This window comes from Sprattus sprattus (assembly GCF_963457725.1).
Source record: "Sprattus sprattus genome assembly, chromosome: 13".
Lineage (NCBI taxonomy): Eukaryota > Metazoa > Chordata > Actinopteri > Clupeiformes > Clupeidae > Sprattus > Sprattus sprattus.
In genome coordinates, this window is record NC_137911.1 from 7,700,518 (window position 1) to 7,715,522 (window position 15,005).

The 15,005-nt window shown below is 45.0% G+C and overlaps 1 protein-coding gene across 5 annotated transcripts in view; it reads left to right on the plus strand.

Annotated features, from left to right (window-relative positions):
- map4k5 (mitogen-activated protein kinase kinase kinase kinase 5) overlaps positions 1-15,005 on the plus strand; it is a 54,182-nt gene that overhangs the window by 21,580 nt on the left and 17,597 nt on the right. For 3 of the 5 annotated variants that reach the window (XM_080849877.1, XM_080849879.1, XM_080849878.1), the window contains exons 4-17: positions 503-593; positions 1,885-1,949; positions 2,203-2,258; positions 2,426-2,473; positions 4,795-4,837; positions 4,961-5,033; positions 5,246-5,377; positions 5,996-6,058; positions 6,509-6,590; positions 6,828-6,944; positions 8,731-8,809; positions 9,808-9,870; positions 13,083-13,141; positions 13,332-13,399. In XM_080849877.1, the coding sequence (XP_080706003.1) occupies positions 503-593; positions 1,885-1,949; positions 2,203-2,258; positions 2,426-2,473; positions 4,795-4,837; positions 4,961-5,033; positions 5,246-5,377; positions 5,996-6,058; positions 6,509-6,590; positions 6,828-6,944; positions 8,731-8,809; positions 9,808-9,870; positions 13,083-13,141; positions 13,332-13,399 (1,039 nt within the window). The remainder of the gene's footprint in view (positions 1-502; positions 594-1,884; positions 1,950-2,202; positions 2,259-2,425; positions 2,474-4,794; positions 4,838-4,960; positions 5,034-5,245; positions 5,378-5,995; positions 6,059-6,508; positions 6,591-6,827; positions 6,945-8,730; positions 8,810-9,807; positions 9,871-13,082; positions 13,142-13,331; positions 13,400-15,005) is intronic. The other 2 variants (XM_080849880.1, XM_080849881.1) reach the window with 1 other exon arrangement.

Consider the following 15,005-nt stretch of genomic DNA (forward strand, 5'->3'; position numbering starts at 1 on the left):
TAGTGTCCCTCAAAATGGCCTGTGTGTGTGTGTGTGTGTACTGTGTTCGCTCAGTTTGCTTGAACTTTCCATTCAGATTTGGGGGTTGGGGTGTACCACTATAGCTGGGGTGGGATGGTGAAGTGGACCGATCCACTGCTCAGCACTGCGGGGGTGTAATATAGATTCCAGCTGTCAAGTAAACCAGCTACATGTGTGTCCTAATGCTTGGTCAGCATTTTTCAGAGAGTGTGGTTTCTACTGTGTCTGCCTCAGCTATACCTTTTCACATAATTTTTTTCACACTTCACTCTATTTTGTCTGTGTATATCTATCTGCCCCTGTGTGATGGGTCTTTATTATTTGGCCTCTATGTGTACATTATGACTCACAACGCTGTGTGTGTGTGTGTGTGTGTGTGTGTGTGTGTGTGTGTGTGTGTGTGTGTGTGCACATTAAAGTTATAATTCCTCACGTAGCGATGTCTCTTTTTCTCTCTTCCTCTATCACACTGTCTCTCTAGGAGACGACTTTTCCATCATCCAGCAGGAGATTTTCATGGTGAAGGAATGCACTCATCAAAATATAGTGGCCTACTTCGGCAGCTACCTCAGGTGAGAACCACACATGCAAACCAGTGTGTGTGTGTGTGGGTGGGTGTTTGGGGCATAAATGATTGGGAAATAGGATGGCATTAGTATTTCAGATGAATGAGCAGAGTGTGTGAGGTGTGTGTGTGTGTGTGTGTGTGTGTGTGTGTGTGTGTGTGTGTGTGTGTGTATCAGACCCATACTGTGTGATGTAAGATGCAAAACGGAAGTGGGGTACTCTCTCCTGCTGGTAACATGCCACATTTGTGTGTGTGTGTGTGCGCCTGTAAGCCCTGCCTGTCTGTCTCCTTTTCTAACTGGTTTTGTTACAGGAATCTGACCCGTGTTTTAATGACACTGAGTCATCTATATATCAGTACAGTGAGACGTGTTCACCACAAGATTCTAGTCTAGGGTTTCTTACGCCGATGTGGGTTGTAGAGCCAACAGTTTCACCATCTATTAGGTAGTTAAGGCCACTTGGTTTTAGTGCAGCATGTCGTTTTTGCTGTCAAAAATAAAACAAAATTACATGTCAGGTTTTAAATGCATTTATGTACATGTCTTACAAATGTATATAGAGCTTTGACTGGGCTGAAACCAGGAAGATTCATAAAAATAAACAGGACGGTTGTGAAACTCTGGTCCATATTCATCATGGCATCATTCATGTCAGCCGTAAAGCATGTATCTCACTGCCAAACCCTGCATATTGTGCCTTTATTAAAGTAGCACGTCCTCGACTTGGCCTGCCTTCTGTTGACAAGACCTGGGGTTGAGCGGCATTGGTAGGCTATGAAAAGTGGCATTGGTAGGCTATGAAAAGTGGCATTGATAGGCTATGAAAAGTGGCATTGGTAGACTATGAAAAGTGGCATTGGTAGGCTATGAAAAGTGGCATTGGTAGGCTGTGAAGAGTGGCATTGGTAGGCTATGAAAAGTGGCATTGGTAGGCTATGACACCAATGGCACTTCCTTACTGTGCTGGCCTCAAAGAGCCTTGGAGAAGAAGAAAAAAGTGCTGCAGGGTTGATTTTCTCACAGAGTTCAAATTGTGTGTTAAAGTGGCTAAAGAGACCGAAAGCCCTTCAGTCCAGGGTTGGTGCAGTGTGCTGCTGAGCCGTGCCGTAAGCCTGAACTGTCCTCCAAAACACATGATGAAAGCAGTGAACCATTGCACCCTTAGTGAAGACACACAAATACATCTCTAAAACTCTGAGTTAATGAAGATGCTCAGAATGGGGTGAGATGTTATGAATGTTCACTGAAAGCAGCGACCTTGGCGGGTTTTTATCAACTCTCACTCCCCCTCTAGCCGAGAGAAGTTATGGATCTGCATGGAGTACTGTGGAGGAGGATCGCTACAGGACATTTACAATGGTACGGTCACAGAGATTACTACTTTACATTTTTACAGTAATTGCTCTGTGTTTTACGTGTGTGTGTGTGTGTGTGTGTGTGTGTGTGTGTGTGCACCCAGGACATTAGTCTGATGTGTGTGTTGCCTGAGTGGCTGTTCTTTGTGAATCAGATTTGTCTATCTGTATTCAGCGTCTTGTAACACTGTAGTGTCTTTGTATTGGGGGGTGTGTGTGTGTGTGTGTTCATTTTTGTTGTTTGTATGTTTGGACAGTGACTGGCCCCCTTTCAGAACTCCAGATAGCATATGTCTGCAGAGAGACCATACAGGTAACACATTCACACATTGATGTACACACTACACAGTGCACACTTTCTCGCAAATTGACCTTTGTAACATTCCTGATAGTTAGGACCTCTGGTGTGTTGCTGCTGGGTTGTGTTGTGTCTTGTTCTTCTTGGTCCAGTCTGATGAGTTCCCTCACATGTGTCACCAGGGCCTGGGCTATCTCCACAGCAAAGGCAAGATGCACAGAGACATTAAGGTACAGCACCACCATCATACACACACTCACACACAAATTGCACAAAAAGAATGCACAGCACTGTAATTACACACACACACAATCTCGCTCCCTCATATGCTTGCCCACCCCACCCCTTCACACAGTGTTGTTTTTCATATGTGAAGGGTATGTTGAGAAAAGGCCTTGTTGGTTAAGGTTGAGGATTTTGGGTGCAGCTTCGTGTGTGTGTGTGTGTGTGTATGTGTGTGTGCGTGTGCATACATGTACGTGTGTGTGTTTTATCAGGGTAAGTCAGTGTTGCTCTATCTCTGCCAGCGTGCTCTCTTCCGGTTTCCTTCTGTCTACAGCCACAGGATGCTCTTACATCAAGCTGTCAATCACACCCACACACACACCCACTTACACATGCTTACACACACACTCACACACGTATACCACAGGGCAACAGCATTCCATAGTACTGCTCTTATGTGCTTGTGGGAAGTTTCAGCCTTGGTGAGAAAGGCACAGTAGACTTCAGCAGAGGTCAGCAGAAAAATTATCACTCTGATCACTGAGGCTTCTGTCCCACTAGCACATTTCAGGTAGCGCACTCACAGCTAGCTGGGTGTGCAATGCAATGTAACCCATACCTTAATAGCTTTAGCAAGACTAGCAGTAGCATGGGGTTGGCTATCAGAAGCTGCTAGATTCAGGTAGCAGCCCATACAGTAGCTGGTTGAAGACTCTGGACCCTAGTTTGGCGGGTTGTCTTAAACTCTGGCGATAAATTAAACTCTGCAAAGGCGTGGCAACATATTCTTCTGGGACGGGGAAAATGTTCATGTTCCAATCAGATACCATCACTGCCTAATTCTAAATGATCTATCTGGCAAATAAATATCACGTTGCCTGTGTTGGAAGAATATCGCTTTATGCCTGCATATCTCTGAATTATCAAGGAGCTAGGTGGAGCAGGAGCTGTGTTATGTATAAATGCTATTGATATATCTCAGATATTCTCAAAGTTAACACAAATCCTGGCAGACTGTAGAAAATAATACAATGTTTTAAAAGGTTTAACCCCTTTAAAGACTGGAACATCTGGGAAAAGGCAGTCTAATTTGTCCAATTTGAATCAAATGCCGGTGGCATTGAACGAACGTCATCCATGATAGAAATACACAATAATGACTTATTATTCCTGTTCATATATTGTACTCTAATTAGATAAAGGCAAAATAAGAAATGCCCTGCCACTGGGCGCATTCTCTCTTGTTGGAATGGCTGCAAATGAATGCAGAAAGAGATCGTATTTAGGTCGGTCCAACTGTTCAAACTCATCAGTAAGTACATCGCTCACAGTCTTATGCTGTCTTATGCACTCCCCATTCGTGTAGGCCAGTGGTCACTGCTGCCTTGCATTGTATGTGTCGGTTTCTTTTCAACCCTGAGCACTGTCTCTGGGTATGCAGAGAGGTGTCAGTGTATACACACATATAGGCACCAGTCGCCATGCAACACGCATGTTAGGACATGGACCTGTCCACTCTCTCCTGATGAACCAATGCTCAGCTAAACAAGTTTTCACTGACCAGTTCTGCTTGGGTTCTCGTTGCACACAGCCTTCCCAGAATAATTTAGAGTTCACAGTAAAGTCAAAACCAGTGTAAAGAATAACATTTCCTCTAATTAATGTCAAATAGCATAGTCATCTGAGACAAACTTAATATGCTGTTGTAGAAAAGATCATTCTTTCACATAGTAAAACCAAAACCCTTCCTAAAACTTCCAACCTGCTCGCACTGCAGCGAATGCCAGAACATTTAACATCTAAGCAAATACATATTTGTTTCAGAAGCGTACCTAGCTGCGATGTTGCAAATGTGTTCTAGACTTATTGAGATTATTAAAATGGATGTGTATCACATGTTATGTATGTTGCGACATTTTACGTGCGACGCCTTAAATCCAACAGGTGCATACATGGGATGACAAAAAAGGCTTGTCTGGGAATATAAGTGAGCAAAACGATGACGACACTTTTTTTTTTTACCGAAAAAAAAAATTAAATACCTCAATTAACAATATAGTCAGCTATAGGTTACCGCTAGAATACAGACAGGGCTTGAATCACAAACTGACCTGATCACTGATCAGTGGAAAACTAATCAGCTCTAGTATTTCTGAGTGAAACACCAGGGGGTGTGTGTTGCTTTGCAGGTCTGCCTTCTTGACTGAGCGCGTGGTGTGTGTGAGGGATGGTTGTTTAACTTGGCTTGCAGGATTGTGTGTATATACATATGTGTGTGTTTGCGGCATGTATTTCCCAATTTGATTTGTGTTTGTGTACATTGCAGGGTGCTAATATTCTGCTAACAGACCATGGCGATGTCAAACTGGGTGAGTAGTGCCTGCTGGCTCTGCACAGAAGTGTGTACAATTAAAGCATTCTCTGCGTGTCCGTGTCCGTATCCGTGTGCAATGGTATGACGTGAATATCTTTATCCGCACCTCTCATTGCAGCTGACTTTGGAGTTGCTGCCAAAATAACAGCAACCATTGCCAAAAGGAAGTCTTTTATTGGCACGCCGTACTGGTATGTGTGTGTGTGTGTGTGTGTGTGTGTGTGTGTGTGTGTGTCTGTCTGTCTGTCTCTCTGTCTGTCTGTCTGTCTCTGTGTGTGTGTGTGTGTGTGTGTGTGTGTGAGTGTGTGTGTGTATATGTTGAGTGTCTTGTGTATGTGTGTGCATTATGGCTGTTTGTGCATTGGTACACATGTATTGTGTGCGTGTGCGTGTGTGTGTGCAGGATGGCTCCGGAGGTTGCAGCGGTGGAGAAGAACGGGGGCTATAACCAGCTGTGTGATATCTGGGCAGTGGGCATCACCTCCATAGAGCTAGCAGAGCTTCAGCCTCCCATGTTTGAGCTGCACCCTATGAGGTAAAACACACACACACACACACTCACACACACTTCAGTCTGAGTCATTACTAAACAAGGCCTCCTACACATATCCATACTACGTGGAAGCACACACACACACACACACACACACACACACACACACACACACACACACACACACACACACACACACACACACACACACACACACACACACACACACGTACCGACATGAGTGAGCACACACAGGCCACTCGAGGGACTCCACCATACACACACAACATCCTACCACAACCCAGGAAAATGCTCACATGTTGACACACGCGTACTGCTTGGACAGGTCTTTACCACATAAGCATACACACTCCACCAAATACACAAACACACACACACACTCTCACTCACACACACAGCTTCACTCTGTCCTAGAATCCTCATTAACTTCCTGTTAGTGAGCAGGGCCAGTTTTAGAATGTAGCTTGATTTGCGTTGTTTGTGTGTGTGTGTGTGTGTGTGTGTGTGTGTGTGTGTGGTTGTGTGTGTGTGTGGTTGTGCGTGATCTTACTTCCTGTGATGAAAAGAAGAGAAAATATCTCTGTGTATGTGTGAGAGAGAGGGACCCGGAACTGATGTGTGTGTCTGTGTTTTTCTCAGGGCTTTGTTCCTAATGTCGAAGAGCAGCTTCCAACCTCCGAAGTTAAAAGACAAGAGCAAGTGGTGAGTCTGCCATGAATTAGCTCTAATGAGCCTGTGTAACTTGAGTGCAGCTGCTGAACAATGCCAACTCAGGATATATACACACACACACACACATATGTACACACATAGCACACACACACATTCACCTTTACAGGCACGTCTGCTTTTTTCAAATGTTCTCAAATATACATTCACCCTTACAAACACATACGTTTTTCAAATGAAGACACACACACACTCACATAGAAGTTCACAATTACACACACATACAGTATACTGAAATCTCAAACACACATTCAGTCTCAAAACCTAAACATACATACATTACTATCTATAAAACAGAGAAACGACCTTCACAGGTACAAATTATTTTGGGCCCAACACACACACACACACACACACACACACACACTCACACACACACACCCATCAGTTGAACATTAAGTAACTTGAGACCCTCCTCCTTAGGTCAAGCACCTTTAACAACTTTGTGAAAGTGTCCCTCACCAAGAATCCTAAGAAGAGGCCCACAGCAGAGAAGTTACTCTCAGTGAGTGTGTCTTTACAAATGCACTCTCACACACACACGTCTTCATCCAATACAACACACAACAAATACTGGAAACGAACAAACAATGGTACCATCACATGCAGTAACTTCATCTCTCTGTGTGTGCGTGTGCGTGCGTGTGTGTCTGTGTGTGTGTGTGTGTGTGTGTGGTGTGTGTGGTGTGTGGTGTGTGGTGTGTGTGCGTGTGCGTGTGTGTTGGCTTGTTTGTGTTTGTAGCACCTGTTTGTTGCACAGTTAGGTCTGACACGAAACCTGGCAGTGGAGCTGCTGGATAAGATGAACAACCCCGACATCCACCCTCAGTACTGCGAGGCAGAGGATGATGACCTAGAGGTACACACACACACACACACACACACACACACACACACATATATATATATACTAACAATTCCTACTCAGGCCTTGTTAAGTCAGATTCCGTCTATTCTGTTCTATCATCACTTGTTCAATTGCACTGCGCATTGAAAGCAACTCTTTTCCCTCGGGATCAATAAAGTATCCATCTATCTATCTATCTTTTAGCTTCCACTCCTGTTCTCTGTTCTATGCAAGCAGGCCACACGAGCCATTACCCTCTCTGTTCTGGGTTTGATCTCATGTGGACTGCAGGCACTTCATCTGGCTAATGCTTTATGATCAGTGCTAGGGTACTCAACAGCAGAACCTCAACCTTTGAAGGCTGTCTCCTAGGCAGATGTTTCCATTTGCACCTTTCTGTCTCTCTGTGTATGTATGAATGTCTGCATGGGTAGGTGTGTGTGTGTGTGTGTGTGTGTGTGTGTGTGTGTGTGTGTGTGTGTGTGTGTGTGTGTGTGTGTGTGTGTGTGTGTGTGTGTGTGTGTGTGTGTGTGTGTGCGTGCGTTTGAGTGCGCTTGTGTGTGTGTTTTTATGTGTGTGTGTGCATAAGTGTCAGTGTGGTTTTCATCACTTCGAGGAGGCATGCTTAGAGTGCATAGTCTTTCCTCTAATGTTCTCTCTTTCTCTTTCCTCATCTGCTTTCTGTGTAGCTATCAATGTGAGCTAACGTCAGCCCTACTTAGCCTTGTGAAATGTGAGCTCCAAGCTCCTCTCTCCTCCGCTGACCCCCTGATAATACTGTATATGGGCACAAACCCTGAAAGTCTCAGTCCAAACTAATGATTCACAATCTCTGATGGATGCCATCCAGCAATCAGCTTCCACATCCTAGCCACAAATCCCCAACCAGTGCCTGGAATGTCTGTTTGTATGTATGCACATTCATTCATATAGTGTGTGTGTGTGTGTGTGTGCTTCTTATGTCTTTGTGAGTGGTCTTTGTGTTTTAGTGACAGATGAGTTATGGCAATCCTCAGACTCCAGCCGTGCTTATCTTGTCCATTGTGCATTGTTACTCTTCCTCCACTCCTCATGTCTTGTCTTTATCCCTCTCTTTGGTGTCTGGTTGTGAGACCTCTTACTGTTTGTGCGTGGCTTGTGCGTGCAAGCGGGCGGACACACGTGTGTGTGTGTGTGTGTGTGTGTGTGTGTGTGTGTGTGTGTGTGTGTGTGTGTGTGTGTCTGTGTGTCTGTGTGTCTGTGTGTCTGTGTGTCTGTGTGTGTGCGCACATCAGCACAAATAGCTCTACTGTAAACTCTGTAGATGCCTGTTCCACTCTAACTACTGCCAACCACTGATGGGCCTGTGTGTGGTGGGGACTTAGTAGCAGTTATTAGACACACAACCTGGGAATTGTGTGGTTATGTGTGGTTTCCGTTCAGAGAGTATGAAATGAATAGAGCAACTGCACTTTTTTATTTATTTCACGTTTGAGCCTCCCTGTTGATCTTGCTCACTGTTTACCTAATAAGTAGGATTCCCACTTGACTTGTCATTGATCAACTGTTTCACTGACAATTCACTGACGGTCATCTTATGCCCCCAACTAACCTCTCTCTCTTTCCTCTTTCTCTCTATCTCAATCTCTCTCTCTCCCTCTCTCCCCTCTCTCTCTCTCTCTCTCTCCCCTCTCTCTCTCTCTCTCTCCCCTCTCCTCTCTCCTCTCTCTCTCTCCCCTTTCGCTCTCTCTCTCTTTCTCTCTCCTCTCTCTCTCTCCTCTCTCTCTCTTTCCTCTCTCTCTCTCTCTCTCTCTCTCAGCTCCACCCTGTGGGAAGGCACACAATCCGCTCCACCAATAAGAACGCTCGGGCAGAGAGAACTCGCTCCGAGATCAACTGTAAGTGGCCTCGTCTGCCATCACTCATCCCATTTTCTCTTGCAGGTTGTCCCGCCCCTTCCTGTCAAGTCACACACTCTCACATACGACACGCAGTAGTAGAGCAAAGAATACAGAAGGGTGTGTGTGTGTGGGTGGGAGGGTGTTTGATGAAGGCTCCTAACAGAAAAGAAAGAGAGATAGGCTGAGATGGAGATGAGGATAGAGAATGAATCCGTTACTTAGGGTGTCCCTTTCATTAAAGAGAGGTGAAATAAGTAGCAGAAATAAGGGTTAGGAAGTTTCACATCAAAACAGGTTCCACAGGTGGGGGGTGTGTGTGTGCGTATGTGTGAGCATGTGTGTATATGTGTGTGTGTCTTTCTCATTTGACTTTCTGACTCAATGCATCTACATGTCTCTCCCTTATCGGTGTCAGCATCGATGTCCTAAATCATCTGACATCAAACACACTGACTTGTCATGAAGTAGTTTCCGCCTGACTCACACACACTTGTTGTCCTGTTGTCATGTGTGTGCCTGGCACAGCAATAAGATCTGTCACTGCGGGGATAAGCCATTATTGTAATGAGCATAATGGTCCCAAGACGTGTGCGTGATGTTTGTCGAGTGTTTGTCCAGCCATCTTGTTTAAAGGTTATGAGGCCACGTGTTTGGCAGTAGGTGGCTGAAGAGCAAGTATGTCTGGGTACTAGCAGACTGATCTCTGCCAGTGCGTCTGTGTTTTGTTGTGCTGTGTTGGGTCTGGGTGTATCTCTGTTTGTTTTGTGGCGTGACCCCTTGCATTAGCCGTGTGTAGTGTTGCTTAGTAGTGTCTTCTTTAGATGTTGCAGTGGTTGCAGAGCTTCTCAGGTGTGTGTGTGTGTGTGTGTGTGTGTGTGTGTGTGTGTGTGTGTGTGTGTGTGTGTGTGTGTGTGTGTGTGTGTGTGTGTGTGTGTGTGTGTGTGTGTGTGTCTTTATGCTGATGGGATATGTTTTATTCCTCCTGTTGGACGCAGCCAATGGGATACACTCAGGAAGGACACAAAGCCCTCAAAGAGCAGAGAACGGTGAGGGCTCAGGTTAGTCATACTTACACACACACACACACACACACACATACACACACACACACACACACACACACACACACACACACACACACACACACACACACACACACACACACACACACACACACACACACACACACACACACACACACACATACACATACACATACACACACACACACACACACACAGACATTTTAGCCATATGCTGTCAAAGAGTGTAACAGTTTCCCAGACACATAAATAAAATATTATATACATACAGCATCTACATAATCTTGTGTACCACTTAGGTGGGGTATACACATAATATATGACCCTGTGCACTATAAGCATGAGACGTTTCTGGGGTGACGTGCTGTGTTTAGTCCCTTTCTGTGTGCTCGAGAGAGTGAGAGTGGGTGTTTATGACATGCATGTGAAACTGACTGAATGGCCTCTGAGCAGCGCTGTGCTGTAGATGCAGACTCTGGCCAGTGGTGACCATAGACATAAATACTGTATATATGTCTATGGTGGTGACCGCTTCCCACCGCCTCCTGCAGCTAACCCCCCCCCCATCAAGCACGATTGGCTGCCCTGAACACTGGCCATCATTGCTCCGGTCCCCAGCCATCTGCGCGTCCATGTCAACCCCTTCAGTGAAATGTCTCACTTCCTCACTCACCTTCAAGCAACGGTTGGCTCACATGAGCGCGCACACACACACACACACACACACACACACACACACACACACACACACACACCCTCACCCTCCCTCCCTCCCAGAAAGTGATTGATACCAGCCTTTTGTCCATTTGGTGTGTTTGCAGTACAAAAGTAATGTTTGTGTCAATAGTTGTGTGAATGACTGGTTGCAGATGTGGCTCGTTTCTCAAGTTGCTGCCTTCTGCTTTTGATACGTGTGTGTGTTTGTGTGTGTCTGTGTGTGTGTCTGTGTGTGTGTCTGTGTGTGTGTGTCTGTGTGTGTATGTTTGTCTGTGTGTTTGTCTATGTGTTTGTTTGTCTGTGTGTTTGTGTGTGTGTGTGTGTGTGTGTCTGCAAGCACGCATGTTCAAATGTAAAGTCCTCACCCTGTGGAGGTGAGCCTTAGTTTCACATCCTCAGAAACTCACAGGACCAACAGGCGCTCTCCAGGCCTTCCCAACACACCAGCGGAACCAGGTTCCTCTTCCTCCCCGACCTACTGAGCATGCCCAGTGGTGTCAGTCGGAATACGGCTCAAATCCAACCCATATGCCACTTTACACAGCACGGCACATCTTATTCTGCTGTCGATCAGAGCACTTGGGTAGTGATAAGTATTTGGGGATTTGGAAGCGCTTTGCGGAGGAGTTGTTGTCGCTGTTGGAGTGAAGAGCTTGTTGAGCAGTCAGTCCATCTATCTGCACAGTACACTGGTGTGGTGTATGTGCATGTTTATACTGATGGGTTTGTGGTGTGTTTGCAGAGAAACACTCTAACTGTGTCTGTTTGTGTACACTCAGCATGCAAGACTATTTGTGTGTGAGCCAGCATCTACTTTCAAGACATACAGCAGTCATAGTTCTTAGAATTAAGAGAGAATTCACCACTACTGCGGGTGTCTGAAGAGTTCCTGGATACACAAAGATGCATTAAAACAAACAAACAAACACACACACACATGCATGCAGTCTCGTGTATACACACACACGCACGCACACACACTGCAGCCCTTTTATTACGTTTACATTTAGTAATTTAGGAGATGCTTTTATCCAAAGCAACGTACAAAGGAGAGAACAATCAAACTACGAGCAATAGAGACCTAGTGTAACAATAAATACTACTTTACAAAAGATAAAAAAGTGCAGGAATGTTACTACTGTAAGACGAGTTAAGTACTAGTTAGAGGAGATAGCATTAGAGGAAGGAGAGGAAGAGGAAGGGAATTCCAGTGCTATTTGGAATGTTTCGCGGATTTGTGTAGGCGAGTCCTGAGGTTTTAGAATACAGATTTGGTTCCTGGGAAGTGACAAAAACAAAACCCCTAGCTGAACCTGCTCTGGAGCTCTGGAGCTCTGGCTGCAGCAGGGACAGGGGGAAGGCTGTGCTGCTCTCTGCTGCCCCCTGGTGACCTCACAGCTCAACCCTAGATTCACTTGTTCTCTTGTTTACTGTCAGCTAATAGTACAAACTCATGCTTTAAACCCTAGATTCACTTGTTCTCTTGTTTACTGTCAGCTAATAGAACAAACTCATGCTTTAAACCCTAGATTCACTTGTTCTCTTGTTTACTGTCAGCTAATAGTACAAACTCATGCTTTAAACCCTAGGTTAACTTGTTCTCTTGTTTACTGTCAGCTAATAGAACAAACTCATGCTTTAAACCCTAGGTTAACTTGTTCTCTTGTCTGCTGTCAGCTAATAGTACAAACTCATGCTTTAAACCCTAGGTTAACTTGTTCTCTTGTTTACTGTCAGCTAATAGAACAAACTCATGCTTTAAACCCTAGGTTAACTTGTTCTCTTGTCTGCTGTCAGCTAATAGAACAAACTCATGCTTTAAACCCTAGGTTAACTTGTTCTCTTGTCTGCTGTCAGCTAATAGTACAAACTCATACTTTAAACCCTAGGTTAACTTGTTCTCTTGTCTGCTGTCAGCTAATAGTACAAACTCATACTTTAAACCCTAGGTTAACTTGTTCTCTTGTCTGCTGTCAGCTAATAGAACAAACTCATGCTTTAAACCCTAGGTTAACTTGTTCTGTTGTTTATTGTCAGCTAATAGTACAAACTCGGCTCAAAACAAATGTTTTAAACTTTTTTATTTGACTCAGATGTGACTTAATGCTGGTCCCAGCGGTCCCCACTTAGAATGCTTTCAATTCACTAAATGTTTTGTAATCTGCTGCACAGGTTTAATTTCAGTTTATGTTTCAGTTCAGTTTAAATCGGCTAATTTGAAAATTTCTACTGTTCTGTGTAAGTACAGTACATATCAGGCATGGGACTGCACTTTTATTCATATTGAATTGATGTTGTTTTAGTGCTTAACCATGCTATGTGATTACATGAATCCATGTTTACTAACATTTCAAATTGGTGTGTTAACCGCCCTACTAAAACTGTGATGACAGGCTCCCAGCTCCAGGGTCAGTTTGAGTGATTGAACTGATCTTGATGGTGAGTGGCAGGCCTGAGGTAGACAGATTCTGAGTCAGGGGATCCTAACTGTTCTCTGCTGTTTCTTTCAGTCGACAAAGTGCAGTTTGAGCCGCCGCTACGGAAGGAGACTGAAGCCCACACAGAGATGGTAAAAAAGCAAAGCTAGCCATAGATCGATAAATGGGTTATGACTTATGAATAACATGGTTCACCTGTACATTTACATGCATCATAGAGTTTTCTGTATCACTGTGTGTGTGTGTGTGTGTGTGTCTGTGTGTGTGTGTGTGTGTGTGTGTGTGCGCGTGCTCATGAGTATCTATGCCTGCTCCCTGCAGGACGTCAACCGGGACAATGACTTCCCCTCCCCATGGAGTCCTTTCGCCGAGGTCGGCATCACCTCCAGGTGAGCTATGGAAAACGTTTCTATGGTAACACCTGAAACGGCCAGCCTCCCACTCCATGTAGGACACAACAGGGGAGGCCGACTTCTGGGAAAGACTCTCTCTCTCGCCCACACAGACACACACACACACACACACACACACACACACACACACACACACACACACACACACACACACACACACACAAACACACAAACACACAAACATGCGTACACCTTTTACTCACAAGCTTTTTATAGCTTTTTAGTTGGGCCTTCATCAGCCCTCATTCTTGGTGCACCCTTTGTGTGTTGTTCCTGTAAAGACTGTTACTAGAGTCTGTGTGTTCTTTGTGTTTAATCTGCTATTAAAAGGGCACTTCTCCATCCAATACGCTTTGGTTAAATTCAGTGAGTTTCTCCTTGTGGTACTCTAGCTGTGTGTTCTGTTCACACACAGTCCTGGTCCAGGATATCAGGGTGGAAAACTAAGTTGCTCAGACAGCAATAGATTGTTCTAGCCAATCAGAACACAACCTTTTGCCAGGGTCGAGGACTGTACCTTTAAAACACACACACACACACACACACACACACACAAACATAGACACATGGTTTTAAATCCTGTCTGTGTCTTGAGTTATGTGTTAAAATTACATTCTTTTTTTGTTGCCATGATTGTTTTTGTCTTTCTTTTCCTCTGTTTGTCTTTTCCTCTCTGCTCTTGCTCTCCGCTGTGTTGCTCTGTCCTGTTGTCCTCTGAAGGAGCCTTCTCAAAAGCGTAGAGGAGGAGTTGTTTATACGGTAAAACTAGTTGTGTCCCAATGAGAGTGTTTGCGTGTTTTCTCACTAAGCCATGATAGATTCTGTGTGTGTGTGTGTGTGTGTGTGTGTGTGTGTGTGAGGTTGCAGTGACTAGGCTCCAGCCTGTGTATATGTGTCCATTGATAAGATGCTAAGCAGTGCTCCTCTGTTCATTGCCACCCCCATACCTCATCGACTAATGCCAGACAAGAGAGCTGTAGTCTCCCCTAGACCTCCAGGCCTGCAGTGCTTTAGTTCCAGTGGCAGCAATAGTACCCACAGACACAGCAGAGATGGTTAATGGAACCCACAGACAGAGCAGAGATGGTCAATAGAACCCACAGAGACAGCAGAGATGGTCAATAGAACCCACAGAGACAGCAGAGAGGGTCAATAGAACCCACAGAGACAGCAGAGAGGGTCAATAGAGCCCACAGACACAGCAGAGATGGTCAATAGAACCCACAGAGACAGCAGAGAGGGTCAATAGAACCCACAGAGACAGCAGAGAGGGTCAATAGAACCCACAGACACAGCAGAGATGGTCAGTAGAACCCACAGACACAGCAGAGATGGTCAATAGAACCCACAGAGACAGCAGAGATGGTCAGTAGAACCCACAGACACAGCAGAGATGGTCAGTAGAACCCACAGAGACAGCATAGAGGGTCAATAGAACCCACAGAGACAGCAGAGATGGTTAATAGAACCCACAAAGACAGCAGAGATGGTCAGTAGTACCCACAGACACAGCAGAGATGGTTAATAGAACCCACAGACACAGCAGAGATGGCCAATAGAACCCACAGAGACAGCAGAGATG